The following is a 21,387-nucleotide window of genomic DNA, read 5'->3' on the forward strand; positions in this document are numbered from 1 at the left end:
GTCGGTATGAGTACCAGCCGCACGGATAATATGAAGATGATGATGCCGTTCATTGTCCGATTTAGTAACAATGTACGATAATGATAATCTCATACCTGATGTTATTGATCGTCGGCTTCACAGGTGACTACTCACTGTTTGGAAGAGCTATTTCGGTACTAACATACTACTCTGTTAATTTCATCAAACATTCCTCAAAAGACATTAAAATGTCCCTTTTCGGCGGTGATATACTCTGACACTACGTAGATCTCAGTATAACACAGTGATATACTCCGACACTACGTAGATCTCAGTATAATACAGTGATATACCCCGACACTACTTAGATCTCAGTATAATACAGTGATATACTGTGACACTACGTAGATCTCAGTATAATACAGTGATATACCCCGACACTACGTAGATCTCAGTATAACACAGTGATATACTCCGACACTACGTAGATCTCAGTATAATACAGTGATATACTCCGACACTACGTAGATCTCAGTATAACACAGTGATATACTGTGACACTACGTAGATCTCAGTATAATACAGTGATATACTCTGACACTACGTAGATCTCAGTATAATACAGTGATATACTGTGACACTACGTAGATCTCAGTATAATACAGTGATATACTCCGACACTACGTAGATCTCAGTATAATACAGTGATATACTGTGACACTACGTAGATCTCAGTATAATCCAGTGATATACTCCGACACTACGTAGATCTCAGTATAATACAGTGATATACTGTGACACTACGTAGATCTCAGTATAATACAGTGATATACTGTGACACTACGTAGATCTCAGTATAATACAGTGATATACTGTGACACTACGTAGATCTCAGTATAATACAGTGATATACTCCGACTCTACGTAGATCTCAGTATAACACAGTGATATACTCCGACACTACGTAGATCTCAGTATAACACAGTGATATACTGTGACACTACGTAGATCTCGGTATAATACAGTGATATACTGTGACACTACGTAGATCTCAGTATAATACAGTGATATACTCCGACACTACGTAGATCTCAGTATAACACAGTGATATACTCCGACACTACGTAGATCTCAGTATAATACAGTGATATACTGTGACACTACGTAGATCTCAGTATAACACAGTGATATACTGTGACACTACGTAGATCTCAGTATAATACAGTGATATACTCTGACACTACGTAGATCTCAGTATAATACAGTGATATACTCCGACACTACGTAGATCTCAGTATAATACAGTGATATACTGTGACACTACGTAGATCTCAGTATAACACAGTGATATACTGTGACACTACGTAGATCTCAGTATAACACAGTGATATACTCCGACACTACGTAGATCTCAGTATAATACAGTGATATACTCCGACACTACGTAGATCTCAGTATAATACAGTGATATACCCCGACACTACGTAGATCTCAGTATAATACAGTGATATACTCCGACAATACGTAGATCTCAGTATAACACAGTGATATACTCCGACACTACGTAGATCTCAGTATAACACAGTGATATACTGTGACACTAGGTAGATCTCAGTATAATACAGTGATATACTCCGACACTACGTAGATCTCAGTATAATACAGTGATATACCCCGACACTACGTAGATCTCAGTATAATACAGTGATATACTGTGACACTACGTAGATCTCAGTATAACACAATGATATACTGTGACACTACGTAGATCTCAGTAAAACACAGTGATATACTCCGACACTACGTAGATCTCAGTATAACACAGTGATATACTGTGACACTACGTAGATCTCAGTATAACACAGTGATATACTCCGACACTACGTAGATCTCAGTATAACACAGTGATATACTCCGACACTACGTAGATCTCAGTATAATACAGTGATATACTCCGACACTACGTAGATCTCAGTATAATACAGTGATATACTGTGACACTACGTAGATCTCAGTATAATACAGTGATATATTGTGACACTACGTAGATCTCAGTATAATACAGTGATATACTGTGACACTACGTAGATCTCAGTATAATACAGTGATATACTCCGACACTACGTAGATCTCAGTATAATACAGTGATATACTCCGACACTACGTAGATCTCAGTATAATACAGTGATATACTGTGACACTACGTAGATCTCAGTATAATACAGTGATATACCCAGACACTATGTAGATCTCAGTATAATACAGTGATATACTCCGACTCTACGTAGATCTCAGTATAACACAGTGATATACTGTGACACTACGTAGATCTCAGTATAATACAGTGATATACTCCGACGCTACGTAGATCTCAGTATAATACAGTGATATACTGTGACACTACGTAGATCTCAGTATAATACAGTGATATACTCTGACACTACGTAGATCTCAGTATAATACAGTGATATACTGTGACACTACGTAGATCTCAGTATAATACAGTGATATACCCAGACACTATGTAGATCTCAGTATAATACAGTGATATACTCCGACTCTACGTAGATCTCAGTATAACACAGTGATATACTGTGACACTACGTAGATCTCAGTATAATACAGTGATATACTCCGACACTACGTAGATCTCAGTATAATACAGTGATATACCCCGACACTACGTAGATATCAGTATAACACAGTGATATACCCCGACACTACGTAGATCTCAGTATAATACAGTGATATACTGTGACAATACGTAGATCTCAGTATAACACAGTGATATACTCCGACACTACGTAGATCTCAGTATAATACAGTGATATACTCTGACACTACGTAGATCTCAGTATAACACAGTGATATACTGTGACACTACGTAGATCTCAGTATAATACAGTGATATACTCCGACACTACGTAGATCTCAGTATAATACAGTGATATACCCCGACACTACGTAGATATCAGTATAACACAGTGATATACCCCGACACTACGTAGATCTCAGTATAATACAGTGATATACTGTGACACTACGTATATCTCAGTATAATACAGTGATATACTCCGACACTACGTAGATCTCAGTATAATACAGTGATATACCCCGACACTACGTAGATCTCAGTATAACACAGTGATATACTGTGACAATACGTAGATCTCAGTATAACACAGTGATATACTCCGACACTACGTAGATCACAGTATAATACAGTGATATACCCCGACACTACGTAGATATAAGTATAACACAGTGATATACTGTGACACTACGTAGATCTCAGTATAATACAGTGATATACTGTGACACTACGTAGATCTCAGTATAATACAGTGATATACTGTGACACTACGTAGATCTCAGTATAATACAGTGATATACCCCGACACTACGTAGATCTCAGTATAATACAGTGATATACCCCGACACTACGTAGATCTCAGTATAATACAGTGATATACCCCGACACTACGTAGATCTCAGTATAATACAGTGATATACCCCGACACTACGTAGATCTCAGTATAATACAGTGATATACCCCGACACTACGTAGATCTCAGTATCATACAGTGATATACTCCGACACTACGTCGATCTCAGTATAATACAGTGATATACTGTGACACTACGTAGATCTCAGTATAATACAGTGATATACCCCGACACTACGTAGATCTCAGTATAATACAATGATATACTCCGACACTACGTAGATCTCAGTATAACACAGTGATATACCCCGACACTACGTAGATCTCAGTATACTACAGTGATATACTCCGACACTACGTAGATCTCAGTATAATACAGTGATATAATGTGACACTACGTAGATCTCAGTATAATACAGTGATATACTCCGACACTACGTAGATCTCAGTATAATACAGTGATATACTGTGACACTACGTAGATCTCAGTATAATACAGTGATATACTGTGACACTACGTAGATCTCAGTATAATACAGTGATATACCCCGACACTACGTAGATCTCAGTATAATACAGTGATATACCCCGACACTACGTAGATCTCAGTATAATACAGTGATATACCCCGACACTACGTAGATCTCAGTATAATACAGTGATATACCCCGACACTACGTAGATCTCAGTATAATACAGTGATATACCCCGACACTACGTAGATCTCAGTATCATACAGTGATATACTCCGACACTACGTCGATCTCAGTATAATACAGTGATATACTGTGACACTACGTAGATCTCAGTATAATACAGTGATATACCCCGACACTACGTAGATCTCAGTATAATACAATGATATACTCCGACACTACGTAGATCTCAGTATAACACAGTGATATACCCCGACACTACGTAGATCTCAGTATACTACAGTGATATACTCCGACACTACGTAGATCTCAGTATAATACAGTGATATAATGTGACACTACGTAGATCTCAGTATAATACAGTGATATACTCCGACACTACGTAGATCTCAGTATAATACAGTGATATACTCTGACACTACGTAGATCTCAGTATAATACAGTGATATACCCCGACACTACGTAGATCTCAGTATAATACAGTGATATACTCTGACACTACGTAGATCTCGGTATAATACAGTGATATACCCCGACACTACGTAGATCTCAGTATAATACAGTGATATACTCCGACACTACGTAGATCTCAGTATAATACAGTGATATACTGTGACACTACGTAGATCTCAGTATAATACAGTGATATACTCTGACACTACGTAGATCTCAGTATAATACAGTGATATACTGTGACACTACGTAGATCTCAGTATAATACAGTGATATACTCCGACACTACGTAGATCTCAGTATAATACAGTGATATACTGTGACACTACGTAGATCTCAGTATAACACAGTGATATACTCTGACACTACGTAGATCTCAGTATAATACAGTGATATACCCCGACACTACGTAGATCTCAGTATAATACAGTGATATACTGTGACACTACGTAGATCTCTGTATAATACAGTGATATACCCCGACACTACGTAGATCTCAGTATAATACAGTGATATACTGTGACACTACGTAGATCTCAGTATAATACAATGATATACTCCGACACTACGTAGATCTCAGTATAATACAGTGATATACTCCGACACTACGTAGATCTCAGTATAACACAGTGATATACTCCGACACTACGTAGATCTCAGTATAATACAGTGATATACCCCGACACTACGTAGATCTCAGTATAATACAGTGATATACTCCGACACTACGTAGATCTCAGTATAATACAGTGATATACCCCGACACTACGTAGATCTCAGTATAATACAGTGATATACTCCGACACTACGTAGATCTCAGTATAATACAGTGATATACTCCGACACTACGTAGATCTCAGTATAATACAGTGATATACCCCGACACTACGTAGATCTCGGTATATATTAATGGGACCTTTAGTAATCAGGCTGACATTCATCTGACTGTAAGTCTGTAAGAGTTGGCGGGACATTGATTATCGGGATGATAAACCCGTCAACATTTCCGCGCGTGCTCGACGCTGTATGTGTTGTGTAGATGATGGTATCACTTTAATGTTTTTGTTATAATGACAGTCCCAGTGGTAGTCTCGTGAAACCCAAAGACAAGGCTACTTTCCAAGGTCGGACTTTACCTCGTGGGGTCTGTAATAGACTACATCAGACCGTGACAGTAGTGATCTGGGACCAATCGGCTTTTCTTATATCGGTCAACTGTCATATATCATTTAATGTATCGAATTAAAGGCGTATGACACCCAGAGTACCACAGAAACAAATTGGCGGTACTGAGGTACAGAGAAAAGGGTAACCGTACAGTACCACATCTTACTGATACCGACCGGAGGTGACCGTACAGTACCACATCTTACTGATACCGACCGGAGGTGACGGTACAGTACCACATCTTACTGATACCGACCGGAGGTGACGGTACAGTACCACATCTTACTGATACCGACCGGAGGTAACCGTACAGTACCACATCTTACTGATACCGACCGGAGGTAACCGTACAGTACCACATCTTACTGATACCGACCGGAGGTGACCGTACAGTACCACATCTTACTGATACCGACCGGAGGTGACCGTACAGTACCACATCTTACTGATACCGACCGGAGGTGACCGTACAGTACCACATCTTACTGATACCGACCGGAGGTGACCGTACAGTACCACATCTTACTGATACCGACCGGATGTGACGGTACAGTACCACATCTTACTGATACCGACCGGAGGTAACCGTACAGTACCACATCTTACTGATACCGACCGGAGTTGACGGTACTTAACAAGTACCACCGTTTGATACCGACCGGAGGTAACCGTACAGTACCACATCTTACTGATACCGACCGGAGGTAACCGTACAGTACCACATCTTACTGATACCGACCGGAGGTGACCGTACAGTACCACATCTTACTGATACCGACCGGAGGTGACGGTGAAGTACCACATCTTACTTAGAAACATTTAGATTCGCTAACTACCCGGGATTATCAAGTTTCTGGATCTTTTAATGCTTCAGTTTAAAACAATAAAGACACATTACCTGTAAAAGGCTACAAAGCGGTTTATAGTGTTGTGTTACAACAACGTGTCTTATATACAACATTGTATAGTGTTGTGTTACAACAACGTGTCTTATATACAACATTGTATAGTGTTGTGTTACAACAACGTGTCTTATATACAACATTGTATAGTGTTGTGTTACAACAACGTGTCTTATATACAACATTGTATAGTGTTGTGTTACAACAACGTGTCTTATATACAACATTGTATAGTGTTGTGTTACAACAACGTGTCTTATATACAACATTGTATAGTGTTGTGTTACAACAACGTGTCTTATATACAACATTGTATAGTGTTGTGTTACAACAACGTGTCTTATATACAACATTGTATAGTGTTGTGTTACAACAACGTGTCGTATATACAACATTGTATAGTGTTGTGTTACAACAACGTGTCTTATATACAACATTGTATAGTGTTGTGTTACAACAACGTGTCTTATATACAACATTGTATAGTGTTGTGTTACAACAACGTGTCTTATATACAACATTGTATAGTTTTGTGTTACAACAACGTGTCTTATATACAACATTGTGTGTGTTTTTTTCTGTGAAAATTTCGGTACATAAGACATTCAGTGCACCAGAAGTCCTAAGATGCAATGACCAGAAGTCCGGAGACACAATGACCACTAACGGAATGACCAGTTGATAATTTGGCCAAAATAGATCAACGTCATCATGGCCTGTCAACTGGCCACTGCAGCCAGATGTGTGATGATGACAACCAATATCATATTTGTGGTAAGTAGGTCAAATTGTACCTATCTCTATCTAGGTATTTCTGTCATCTCTTTTGTGTTGTCTCTGTCATATCAGCCATATAGGTCCTTACCATCACCAACCAGTCCTAGAAGGCCTCTACTGTATCTTACTCTCGATTTAAATTAAAAGGAGCCACTGTTTTGTGTGTCTGTTGTATAATACTTTGATGATGTATACTGTACAGACTGTAGGTATATTGTATGGACTGTAGGTATATTGTACGGACTGTAGGTATATTGTATAAACTATAGGTATATTGTACAGACTGTAGGTATATTGTACAGACTGTAGGTATATTGTACAGACTGTAGGTATATTGTACAGACTGTAGGTATATTGTACAGACTGTAGGTACATTGTACAGACTGTAGGTATATTGTATAGACTGTAGGTATATTGTATGGACTGTAGGTATATTGTACAGACTGTAGGTATATTGTACAGACTGTAGGTATATTGTACGGACTGTAGGTATATTGTACAGACTGTAGGTATATTGTACGGACTGTAGGTATATTGTATGGACTGTAGGTATATTGTACAGACTGTAGGTATATTGTACGGACTGTAGGTATATTGTACGGACTGTAGGTATATTGTACGGACTGTAGGTATATTGTACGGACTGTAGGTATATTGTATAGACTGTAGGTATATTGTACGGACTGTAGGTATATTGTATAGACTGTAGGTATATTGTACGACTGTAGGTATATTGTATAGACTGTAGGTATATTGTACGGACTGTAGGTATATTGTACGACTGTAGGTATATTGTACGGACTGTAGGTATATTGTACAGACTGTAGGTATATTGTACAGACTGTAGGTATATTGTACGGACTGTAGGTATATTGTACGGACTGTAGGTATATTGTACAGACTGTAGGTATATTGTATAGACTGTAGGTATATTGTACGGACTGTAGGTATATTGTACGACTGTAGGTATATTGTACAGACTGTAGGTATATTGTACGGACTGTAGGTATATTGTATAGACTGTAGGTATATTGTATAGACTGTAGGTATATTGTATAGACTGTAGGTATATTGTATGGACTGTAGGTATATTGTACGGACTGTAGGTATATTGTATAGACTGTAGGTATATTGTACAGACTGTAGGTATATTGTACAGACTGTAGGTATATTGTATAGACTGTAGGTATATTGTATGGACTGTAGGTATATTGTACGGACTGTAGGTATATTGTACGGACTGTAGGTATATTGTACGGACTGTAGGTATATTGTATAGACTGTAGGTATATTGTACAGACTGTAGGTATATTGTATAGACTGTAGGTATATTGTACGGACTGTAGGTATATTGTACGGACTGTAGGTATATTGTACGGACTGTAGGTATATTGTACAGACTGTAGGTATATTGTAGGGACTGTAGGTATATTGTAGGGACTGTAGGTATATTGTACAGACTGTAGGTATATTGTACAGACTGTAGGTATATTGTACAGACTGTAGGTATATTGTACGGACTGTAGGTATATTGTACGGACTGTAGGTATATTGTACAGACTGTAGGTATATTGTACAGACTGTAGGTATATTGTATAGACTGTAAGTATAATGTACGGACTGTAGGTATATTGTACGGACTGTAGGTATATTGTGCGGACTGTAGGTATATTGTTCGGACTGTAGGTATATTGTACGGACTGTAGGTATATTGTACGGACTGTAGGTATATTGTACAGACTGTAGGTATATTGTACGGACTGTAGGTATATTGTACGGACTGTAGGTATATTGTACAAACTGTAGGTATATTGTACGGACTGTAGGTATATTGTACAGACGGTAGGTTTATTGTACGGACTGTAGGTATATTGTACAAACTGTAGGTATATTGTACAGACTGTAGGTATATTGTACGGACTGTAGGTATATTGTATAGACTGTAGGTACATTGTACAGACTGTAGGTACACTGTACGGATAATATATAATGACGTATACATGGTTTGTTCTAAGTGTGTACTCACCTTAATATAGGAGAGAATTATATCCATAAATCATTATAAATGTAAAGGAGTCATTGAATATTGTTCAGAAATAATTGTCCAGACAATAAAAATCAATTTGAATACGAATACGATTTGAGATGAATGCATGTTTTGTCAGCATCATTTAATTAAGAATCAATGGTTAAACTCGAGCCTTAGGTTCTGGTGTGAGATGTATTGGTATACTGCCACTTTAGTTCTGTATTGATTCGATTGTCCACGATGCCATTATCTGATGCTGTGGTATACATATATACCCAATTTAATTTCCATGTTCAATTAATTTTTTATACAATATTACCCAGCACCTGGTGCAGTCCCATACAAATGAGTCCGTGTTTGGCGGACAATACCAGGGTCATGGAATCCAGTACACATTATATAAATATTATATTCTAGGTTTGTTATTATCATCATAACGAGGTGACTTAAGGACACATGCTTCTTAATGAAACAAAGTCAACGATCGATTGATATTTCATATTGTCATTTTACCTCCACCATTCCCACTCTTTATATTAAATGTTCAGCCATGTCGATCCGACATATCCTGTAAAACGTCAGTTACAACGTAAAAGAAGAAACGAAATGCGATGATTTTAAATTCCCGACTGTTAATTTTCTATTTCTCTATAGTAACATTCCTGCTTCCCTACCTTGATGGGATATGTACGTATACTGCATTATTACGAAGTTTCCATTTGCACCATATCTGTTCTCATTTTTAGAATCTCGCATTGGATCTACATTTGTGTAGCTGGTGTCGTCGATTTCACCTAGATTTTTATCGCGGGTGTCGTCAGTTTGACCTACATTTGTTTGGCGGGTGTCGTCGATTTGACCTAGATTTGTATGACGGATGTCGTCAATTTGACCTGGATTTTTATGGCGGGTGTCGTCGATTTGACCTAGATTTTTATCCCGGGTGTCGTCAGTTTGACGTAGATTTTTATTTTGATATACTGTCCGTGTTTTGTCGTTACTGAGTAAGAATGACAATTTCGTCGCTATAACGCGCTCCACTATTTATTCCTGTAGTTGTTTATATTTACCTTGAATTATTTTTACAGGTGTTCGGAGTGACGATCCTATCCCTCGGATGTATACTTATCACAGGACAGAACCTCACCGCTGGTTACCTGGTGGCGCTGTTCAATGCACTTCCGGAAGTGTCGGGGTCACTAGGGTCATTTTTCTCCTACGTAGCAGCGACTATGATTTTTGTGGGAGCGGTCATGTTTCTCCTCGGGATGCTGGGCTGTATTGGAGCGTGCGGGGTAAACCCTCGATTGCTGTACACGGTCAGTGTAATATATGTATAGCTTTTACAAAATGTTTGGGATTTCTTAAATGAGACGGAAAATACCGACTGTTCCCGATTCAGATACATCGTTACTCGTAAATTCCTGATGCCACTCCACATTTTACTGTGATATTCTAACGAATATCGTTATGTTACTTTAGGTGTACACACCGATATTTTGTGTACACACCGATATTTTGGTTTTGACGTTCCCCCTGTTTCTTTATAAACAACAAACGTTAAGATTTGCATGGAGACTCATTAAGCTAAGACGCTCCGGGATGGTTAATGTAGGCAGGGGAAACAGAGATGTTACTATCTAGAAAAAGAAAATTAAGGATTGGAACATTGAAATCATCACGCTTCTAGAGATTATAGTTGTAAACTGTCCTGAAAATAAACACACTACACAAACGTTAAGACGCGATCTGTTTTTGTGTTCTCTTGGTAAATAAGGACAATCCCGATATTGACAATAATCCTTCAAATCAACACATAACGATCGGGACGTACGGGGGAACTATGGACCCAATCATCGTCTGTATATACAGGGACGTACGGGGGAACTATGGACCCAATCATCGTCTGTATATACAGGGACGTACGGGGAACTATGGACCCAATCATCGTCTGTATATACAGGGACGTACGGGGAACTATGGACCCAATCATCGTCTGTATATACAGGGACGTATGGGGAACTATGGACCCAATCATCGTCTGTATATACAGGGACGTACGGGGGAACTATGGACCCAATCATCGTCTGTATACACAGGGATGTACGGGGGAACTATGGACCCAATCATCGTCTGTATATACAGGGACGTACGGGGGAACTATGGACCCAATCATCGTCTGTATATACAGGGACGTACGGGGAACTATGGACCCAATCATCGTCTGTATATACAGGGACGTACGGGGGAACTATGGACCCAATCATCGTCTGTATATACAGGGACGTATGGGGGAACTATGGACCCAATCATCGTCTGTATATACAGGGACGTACGGGGGAACTATGGACCCAATCATCGTCTGTATATACAGGGACGTACGGGGGAACTATGGACCCAATCATCGTCTGTATATACAGGGACGTACGGGGGAACTATGGACCCAATCATCGTCTGTATATACAGGGACGTACGGGGGAACTATGGACCCAATCATCGTCTGTATATACAGGGACGTATGGGGGAACTATGGACCCAATCATCGTCTGTATATACAGGGACGTACGGGGGAACTATGGACCCAATCATCGTCTGTATATACAGGGACGTACGGGGGAACTATGGACCCAATCATCGTCTGTATATACAGGGACGTACGGGGGAACTATGGACCCAATCATCGTCTGTATATACAGGGACGTATGGGGGAACTATGGACCCAATCATCGTCTGTATATACAGGGACGTACGGGGAACTATGGACCCAATCATCGTCTGTATATACAGGGACGTACGGGGAACTATGGACCCAATCATCGTCTGTATATACAGGGACGTACGGGGGAACTATGGACCCAATCATCGTCTGTATATACAGGGACATACGGGGGAACTATGGACCCAATCATCGTCTGTATATACAGGGACGTATGGGGGGAACTATGGACCCAATCATCGTCTTATATACAGGGACGTATGGGGGAACTATGGACCCAATCATCGTCTGTATATACAGGGACGTACGGGGGAACTATGGACCCAATCATCGTCTGTATATACAGGGACGTACGGGGGAACTATGGACCCAATCATCGTCTGTATATACAGGGACGTATGGGGAACTATGGACCCAATCATCGTCTTATATACAGGGACGTGCGGGGGAACTATGGACCCAATCATCGTCTATATATACAGGGAAGTATGGGGAACTATGGACCCAATCATCGTCTGTATATACAGGGACGTATGGGGAACTATGGACCCAATCATCGTCTGTATATACAGGGACGTACGGGGGAACTATGGACCCAATCATCGTCTGTATATACAGGGACGTATGGGGAACTATGGACCCAATCATCGTCTGTAAGACAGAGTCGTTCTATACTTCATTCTTAGTGATCTATCGAGAAAGCATTATTGATTAATAAACATATTTATACGGCCAGCATCGTGAGACAATGCCCTCCAGCTTTACGTAGACTTGTCGATCGACGTGTAGAAATAAACTCTGGAAAGCGTTACGGTAGATAAGTGATATATGTCGCCTACACAAACTTAACACTGACTTATGACTTTAGATGTCTTAGATATACAACCAGCATTCTTTATTGATTTCCTACACGTCCTACACTAATCTATGTCTCTGATACAATAAGTCTGAATATTAAACAGCCACACGACAGTCGGAACAAACACGCTGATTCTGGTGTGAAGGAAGGGTTATCAGTGTTATAATCTCAGTGTTGATTCTTTATAAGAACATACCAAGTGAAAACAACAAACATTTGACCATGAAAAAACTATGAATACAACGTGGAAACATCGTTCCACAAAATACATCAGTTAAATATCAAATATCAAACCGATCGCCTTTTTGTCTACTATTAAACACTCGTGTATTACCTCTTCATTCTCACAAAAATACATCGATCTATGTGATGGCGGAGGTCACCCCCCCCCCCCCCCCCCCCTCCCCCCCCCGGAAAGCTTGCCTTACTTCATTACACAATCATTTCAAAAAGTGTAATGTAAAAATACGTTAATATATTTACATGTAGTTTGTTTCAGCATTTTAATATCTTTGAAAACTAAAAACATTTTTTCCTGGGTTGATACTGTACGAAGATGTGTGCCAGTATATGTTATTAAGTATGTTGTATATAAGGGGAAACACATCTAATGATCAATTAACTTACTGGTAAATTTATAATGATGTTTTACAGTACTCGGTTATTATGTAGACAGTGGTATAATGATATTTGACCTTACTCGGTTATTATGTAGACAGTGGTATAATGATATTTTACAGTACTCGGTTATTATGTAGACAGTGGTATAATGATATTTGACCTTACTCGGTTATTATGTAGACAGTGGTATAATGATATTTTACAGTACTCGGTTATTATGTAGACAGTGGTATAATGATATTTGACAGTACTCGGTTATTATATAGACAGTGGTATAATGATGTTTTACAGTACTCGGTTATTATGTAGACAGTGGTATAATTATGTTTTACAGTACTCGGTTATTATGTAGACAGTGGTATAATTATGTTTTACAGTACTCGGTTATTATGTAGACAGTGGTATAATGATGTTTTACAGTACTCGGTTATTATGTAGACAGTGGTATAATGATATTTGACCTTACTCGGTTATTATGTAGACAGTGGTATAATGATATTTGACCGTACTCAGTTATTATGTAGACAGTGGTATAATGATGTTTTACAGTACTCGGTTATTATGTAGACAGTGGTATAATGATATTTTACAGTATTCGGTTATTATGTAGACAGTGGTATAATGATGTTTTACAGTATGTAGACAGTGGTATAATGATGTTTTACAGTACTCGGTTATTATGTAGACAGTGGTACTCGGTTATTATGTAGACAGTGGTACTCGGTTATTATGTAGACAGTGGTATAATGATGTTTTACAGTACTCGGTTATTATGTAGACAGTGGTATAATGATATTTTACAGTACTCGGTTATTATGTAGACAGTGGTATAATGATATTTGACAGTACTCGGTTATTATGTAGACAGTGGTATAATGATGTTTTACAGTACTCGGTTATTATGTAGACAGTGGTATAATGATATTTGACCTTACTCGGTTATTATGTAGACAGTGGTATAATGATATTTGACCGTACTCAGTTATTATGTAGACAGTGGTATAATGATGTTTTACAGTACTCGGTTATTATGTAGACAGTGGTATAATGATGTTTTACAGTATGTAGACAGTGGTATAATTATGTTTTACAGTACTCGGTCATTATGTAGACAGTGGTATAATGATATTTTACAGTACTCGGTTATTATGTAGACAGTGGTATAATGATATTTTACAGTACTCGGTCATTATGTAGACAGTGGTATAATGATATTTTACAGTACTCGGTTATTATGTAGACAGTGGTATAATGATATTTTACAGTACTCGGTTATTATGTAGACAGTGGTATAATGATATTTGACAGTACTCGGTTATTATGTAGACAGTGGTATAATGATGTTTTACAGTACTCGGTTATTATGTAGACAGTGGTATAATGATATTTTACAGTACTCGGTTATTATGTAGACAGTGGTATAATGATATTTGACAGTACTCGGTTATTATGTAGACAGTGGTATAATGATGTTTTACAGTATGTAGACAGTGGTATAATGATATTGTACAGTACTCGGTTATTATGTAGACAGTGGTATAATGATATTTTACAGTACTCGGTTATTATGTAGACAGTGGTATAATGATATTTTACAGTATGTAGACAGTGGTATAATGATGTTTTACAGTACTCGGTTATTATGTAGACAGTGGTACTCGGTTATTATGTAGACAGTGGTATAATGATGTTTTACAGTACTCGGTTATTATGTAGACAGTGGTATAATGATATTTTACAGTACTCGGTTATTATGTAGACAGTGGTATAATGATGTTTTACAGTACTCGGTTATTATGTAGACAGTGGTATAATGATATTTTACAGTACTCGGTTATTATGTAGACAGTGGTATAATGATATTTTACAGTACTCGGTTATTATGTAGACAGTGGTATAATGATGTTTTACAGTACTCGGTTATTATGTAGACAGTGGTATAATGATATTTTACAGTACTCGGTTATTATGTAGACAGTGGTATAATTATGTTTTACAGTACTCGGTTATTATGTAGACAGTGGTATAATTATGTTTTACAGTACTCGGTTATTATGTAGACAGTGGTATAATGATATTTTACAGTACTCGGTTATTATGTAGACAGTGGTATAATTATGTTTTACAGTACTCGATTATTATGTAGACAGTGGTATAATGATATTTTACAGTATGTAGACAGTGGTATAATGATGTTTTACAGTACTCGGTTATTATGTAGACAGTGGTATAATGATGTTTTATAGTACTCGGTTATTATGTAGACAGTGGTATAATGATATTTTACAGTACTCGGTTATTATGTAGACAGTGGTATAATGATATTTTACAGTACTCGGTTATTATGTAGACAGTGGTACTCGGTTATTATGTAGACAGTGGTATAATGATGTTTTACAGTACTCGGTTATTATGTAGACAGTGGTATAATGATGTTTTACAGTATGTAGACAGTGGTATAATGATGTTTTACAATACTCGGTTATTATGTAGACAGTGGTATAATGATGTTTTACAGTACTCGGTTATTATGTAGACAGTGGTATAATGATATTTTACAGTACTCGGTTATTATGTAGACAGTGGTATACTGATATTGTACAGTACTCGGTTATTATGTAGACAGTGGTATAATGATATTGTACAGTACTCGGTTATTATGTAGACAGTGGTATAATGATATTTTACAGTACTCGGTTATTATGTAGACAGTGGTATAATGATGTTTTACAGTACTCGGTTATTATGTAAACAGTGGTATAATGATATTTTACAGTACTCGGTTATTATGTAGACAGTGGTATAATGATATTGTACAGTACTCGGTTATTATGTAGACAGTGGTATAATGATATTTTACAGTACTCGGTTATTATGTAGACAGTGGTATAATGATATTTTACAGTACTCGGTTATTATGTAGACAGTGGTATAATGATATTTTACAGTACTCGGTTATTATGTAGACAGTGGTATAATGATATTTTACAGTACTCGGTTATTATGTAGACAGTGGTATAATGATATTTTACAGTACTCGGTTATTATGTAGACAGTGGTATAATGATGTTTTACAGCACTCGGTTATTATGTAGACAGTGGTATAATGATGTTTTACAGTACTCGGTTATTATGTAGACAGTGGTATAATGATAATTTACAGTACTCGGTTATTATGTAGACAGTGGTATAATGATGTTTTACAGTACTCGGTTATTATGTAGACAGTGGTAATCGGTTATTATGTAGACAGTGGTATAATGATGTTTTACAGTACTCGGTTATTATGTAGACAGTGGTATAATGATGTTTTACAGTACTCGGTTATTATGTAAACAGTGGTATAATGATATTTTACAGTACTCGGTTATTATGTAGACAGTGGTATAATGATATTTTACAGTACTCGGTTATTATGTAGACAGTGGTATAATGATGTTTTACAGTACTCGGTTATTATGTAGACAGTGGTATAATGATGTTTTACAGTACTCGGTTATTATGTAGACAGTGGTATAATGATATTTGACAGTACTCGGTTATTATGTAGACAGTGGTATAATGATATTTTACAGTACTCGGTTATTATGTAGACAGTGGTATAATGATATTTTACAGTACTCGGTTATTATGTAGACAGTGGTATAATGATATTGTACAGTACTCGGTTATTATGTAGACAGTGGTATAATGATATTTTACAGTACTCGGTTATTATGTAGACAGTGGTATAATGATATTGTACAGTACTCGGTTATTATGTAGACAGTGGTATAATGTTATTTTACAGTACTCGGTTATTATGTAGACAGTGGTACTCGGTTATTATGTAGACAGTGGTATAATGATGTTTTACAGTTCTCCGTTATTATGTAGACAGTGGTATAATGATGTTTTACAGTTCTCCGTTATTATGTAGACAGTGGTATAATGATATTTTACAGTATGTAGACAGTGGTATAATGATATTTTACAGTACTCGGTTATTATGTAGACAGTGGTATAATGATATTTTACAGTACTCGGTTATTATGTAGACAGTGGTATAATGATATTTTACAGTATGTAGACAGTGGTATAATGATATTTTACAGTACTCCGTTATTATGTAGACAGTGGTATAATGATGTTTTACAGTACTCGGTAATCCTGCTGACACTGTTTATAATGATATGTTACAGTACTCGGGATTGCTGCTGACCCTGTTGGTCGGGAAGATGACCGGTATTATTGTATGTACCACTATGGACACCTGGGTGAGTAAAGCGACCACTTTTTTCGGCATAGCCGTATAATATTCTTTTGGCCCCAGATATGACGCGACAGGTGGCGTTACTGGTCATGATGAAGTATGTGATTGGTCAATGTAACGGTAAATGCAAAATGCAGATATGCAGTAAAACACGAAATAAGGTTTAGAATACAAGCTGAATAAGTGGGTGTATCTTTTCAAATGACACATTAATAAAATTATATTCCTGATTCAAATGCAGTCTTATTATCACCAAAAATGATTCAAACTGACATAATTTTATTATCCGTGCTAAAATGCATTAGTTCGTTGATTTATTTCACCTGCAGTTTAACATTATAACCACCATCATTAAAACTATGTCGTTTATATATTTTTTAAAAAATATTTTTTGTTATTTCTCTTCCTTATTTCATTGTATCATGTGTATATCGACGTGTGATAAACAGAATATCTGAAGGAAGTAGGAGTCCAATATTTACAAACAATGCCTCTACCTGATTAAATTAATATAAAACAGAAATAATTTGCAGGTGGAGTAAATACTAGCTTTGCGTTATTGCCCCGTGGACGAACAATGAATATTTTAACTTGTCAATCAATCCCTATTGTCTGATTGTGTGTCTGGAGCAATGTAAAAAAAACAAGTCGTCATATCCTGGAAAATCCATGGTCTTCTTTCTGGTGTTATTGTCCTCTTGTTTCGTTTCTGTGTTTTGTCGTGTTTGTATATTGTTTGTGTTTTGTCGTGTTTGTATATTGTTTGTGTTTTGCCGTGTTTGTAAATTGTTTGTGTTTTGTCGTGTTTGTATATTGTTTGTGTTTTGTCGTGTTTGTATATTGTTTGTGTTTTGTCGTGTTTGTATATTGTTTGTGTTTTGTCGTGTTTGTATCTTGTTTGTGTTTTGTCGTGTTTGTATATTGTTTGTGTTTTGTCGTGTTTGTATATTGTTTGTGATTTGTCGTGTTTGTATATTGTTTGTGTTTTGTCGTGTTTGTATATTGTTTGTGATTTGTCGTGTTTGTATCTTGTTTGTGTTTTGTCGTGTTTGTATATTGTTTGTGATTTGTCGTGTTTGTATATTGTTTGTGTTTTGTCGTGTTTGTATATTGTTTGTGTTTTGTCGTGTTTGTATATTGTTTGTGTTTTGTCGTGTTTGTATATTGTTTGTGTTTTGTCGTGTTTGTATCTTGTTTGTGTTTTGTCGTGTTTGTATATTGTTTGTTTTGTCGTATTTGTATATTGTTTGTGTTTTGTCATGTTTGTATATTGTTTGTGTTTTGTCGTGTTTGTATATTGTTTGTGTTTTGTCGTGTTTGTATATTGTTTGTCGTGTTTGTATATTGTTTGTGTTTTGTCGTGTTTGTATATTGTTTGTGTTTTGTCGTGTTTGTATATTGTTTGTGTTTTGCCGTGTTTGTAAATTGTTTGTGTTTTGTCGTGTTTGTATATTGTTTGTGTTTTGTCGTGTTTGTATATTGTTTGTGTTTTGTCGTGTTTGTATATTGTTTGTGTTTTGTCGTGTTTGTATCTTGTTTGTGTTTTGTCGTGTTTGTATATTGTTTGTGATTTGTCGTGTTTGTATATTGTTTGTGTTTTGTCGTGTTTGTATATTGTTTGTGATTTGTCGTGTTTGTATATTGTTTGTGTTTTGTCGTGTTTGTATATTGTTTGTGCTTTGTCGTGTTTGTATATTGTTTGTGTTTTGTCGTGTTTGTATATTGTTTGTGTTTTGTCGTGTTTGTATATTGTTTGTGTTTTGTCGTGTTTGTATATTGTTTGTGTTTTATTCTGTTTGTATCTTGTTTGTGTTTTGTCGTGTTTGTATATTGTTTGTGTTTTGTCGTGTTTGTATATTGTTTGTGTTTTGTCGTGTTTGTATATTGTTTGTTTTATTCTGTTTGTATCTTATTTGTGTTTTGTCGTGTTTGTATATTGTTTGTGTTTTGTCGTGTTTGTATATTGTTTGTGTTTTTTCGTGTTTGTATATTGTTTGTGTTTTGTCGTGTTTGTATATTATTTGTGTTTTGTCGTGTTTGTATATTGTTTGTGTTTTGTCGTGTTTGTATATTGTTTGTGTTTTGTCGTGTTTGTATATTGTTTGTGTTTCGTCGTGTTTGTATCTTGTTTGTGTTTTGTCGTGTTTGTATATTGTTGTGTTTTGTCGTATTTGTATATTGTTTGTGTTTTGTCATGTTTGTATATTGTTTGTGTTTTGTCGTGTTTGTATATTGTTTGTGTTTTGTCGTGTTTGTATATTGTTTGTCGTGTTTGTATATTGTTTGTCGTGTTTGTATATTGTTTGTCGTGTTTGTATATTGTTTGTGTTTTGTCGTGTTTGTATATTGTTTGTGTTTTGTCGTGTTTGTATATTGTTTGTGTTTTGTCGTGTTTGTATATTGTTTGTCGTGTTTGTATATTGTTTGTCGTGTTTGTATATTGTTTGTGTTTTGTCGTGTTTGTATATTGTTTGTGTAATAGGGTCATTTTCATTGTCATTTTATACCGCATTGTTATACCGCGTTGCGCGGAATTGGCCGTCGCGTCGGTTACAGTGAGCCACTCATTATCGCCCGTATACGTATATACATGTATGTATTGTCCACTAATACCTATGTGACGTCATCATTATATGTGTCCATGTGTTGTCCTTTGTGGTCACTTTTGTTTGTACTTGGCGGGAATTAAAAAGGTAGCCATTGTCTACGGACGGATCAAATATGTAGTCGCCGTCAAGACAGATTTGAGGTATGTTACAATGCTAAACTATGTACAGTTAAGATTAAGAATAATTGTAAATGATTGCAGTTATCATTTATGTATTTTACAATATGAAATAGCATGTAATAATCTTTTATATAAGTAAAAGATTATAGTCCTTATATTCGGTAACAGCTAGATGTTAATTAAGTTCATGAATACGTTCCGTTAATCTTTTTACAAGATAATAGTTTTGTTGTCCTACGGGTCCAAGTGTAACATTGTCTTATTAGCGGTTTATTTTATTTCCAGTATTTAGATTCATCATTGTCCTGGATATTCCAGATGATAGTTATTTGACCCTTGACCCATTGTTAGGGTAGGTATTATATGTATAAGTAAATATTTCCAATATGATGTAAAAGTAAATGGTTTATGATAATCATGTACATGTATGAATTTAATAGTATGAACAGCATATCGCTGTAGTGATTGTACATCCATAATATAAACTGTGTGGATTATTATATAGCTATATTTATATCAATGTATGTGTATTCATATAATTATAGTACACGTTCATATATATGTAATAGAAAGAGTGCAGTAATTTATGACTGTATGAAATAAGGTAATGATAGGTGTTATTGTTTTATGTTGTAGGGTCGTTAACTTTGTTAACGCTTTCAACTATAGAAATAAACAACTGGAACTAAAGATGATGCGTTAGCCCTCATTTTTACATTTGTGTGTTGTCGTGTTTGTATATTGTTTGTGTTTTGTCGTGTTTGTATATTGTTTGTGTTTTGTCGTGTTTGTATATTGTTTGTGTTTTGTCGTGTTTGTA

At 36.5% G+C, this 21,387-nt stretch overlaps 1 protein-coding gene and 1 long non-coding RNA gene across 3 annotated transcripts in view; both read left to right on the forward strand.

Annotated features, from left to right (window-relative positions):
* Positions 1-7,296: 7,296 nt before the first annotated feature.
* The window catches only part of LOC117341339 (tetraspanin-1-like), a 56,229-nt gene continuing 42,138 nt past the window's right edge, over positions 7,297-21,387 (forward strand). The window contains exons 1-3 of the mRNA XM_033903199.1: positions 7,297-7,359; positions 10,480-10,710; positions 17,769-17,843. Coding sequence (XP_033759090.1) covers positions 7,297-7,359; positions 10,480-10,710; positions 17,769-17,843 — 369 coding nt within the window. The remainder of the gene's footprint in view (positions 7,360-10,479; positions 10,711-17,768; positions 17,844-21,387) is intronic.
* On the forward strand, positions 20,320-21,288 carry LOC117340188. 2 transcript variants are annotated; one of them, XR_004535387.1, is made up of 3 exons: positions 20,320-20,588; positions 20,853-20,919; positions 21,204-21,288. It is a non-coding gene; the product is annotated as an uncharacterized LOC117340188 (long non-coding RNA). The 2 variants fall into 2 exon arrangements; XR_004535386.1 differs by having other exon boundaries at positions 20,853-21,257.

Source organism: Pecten maximus, chromosome 13, assembly GCF_902652985.1.
Source record: "Pecten maximus chromosome 13, xPecMax1.1, whole genome shotgun sequence".
In the NCBI taxonomy this organism is placed as follows: Eukaryota; Metazoa; Mollusca; class Bivalvia; order Pectinida; family Pectinidae; genus Pecten; species Pecten maximus.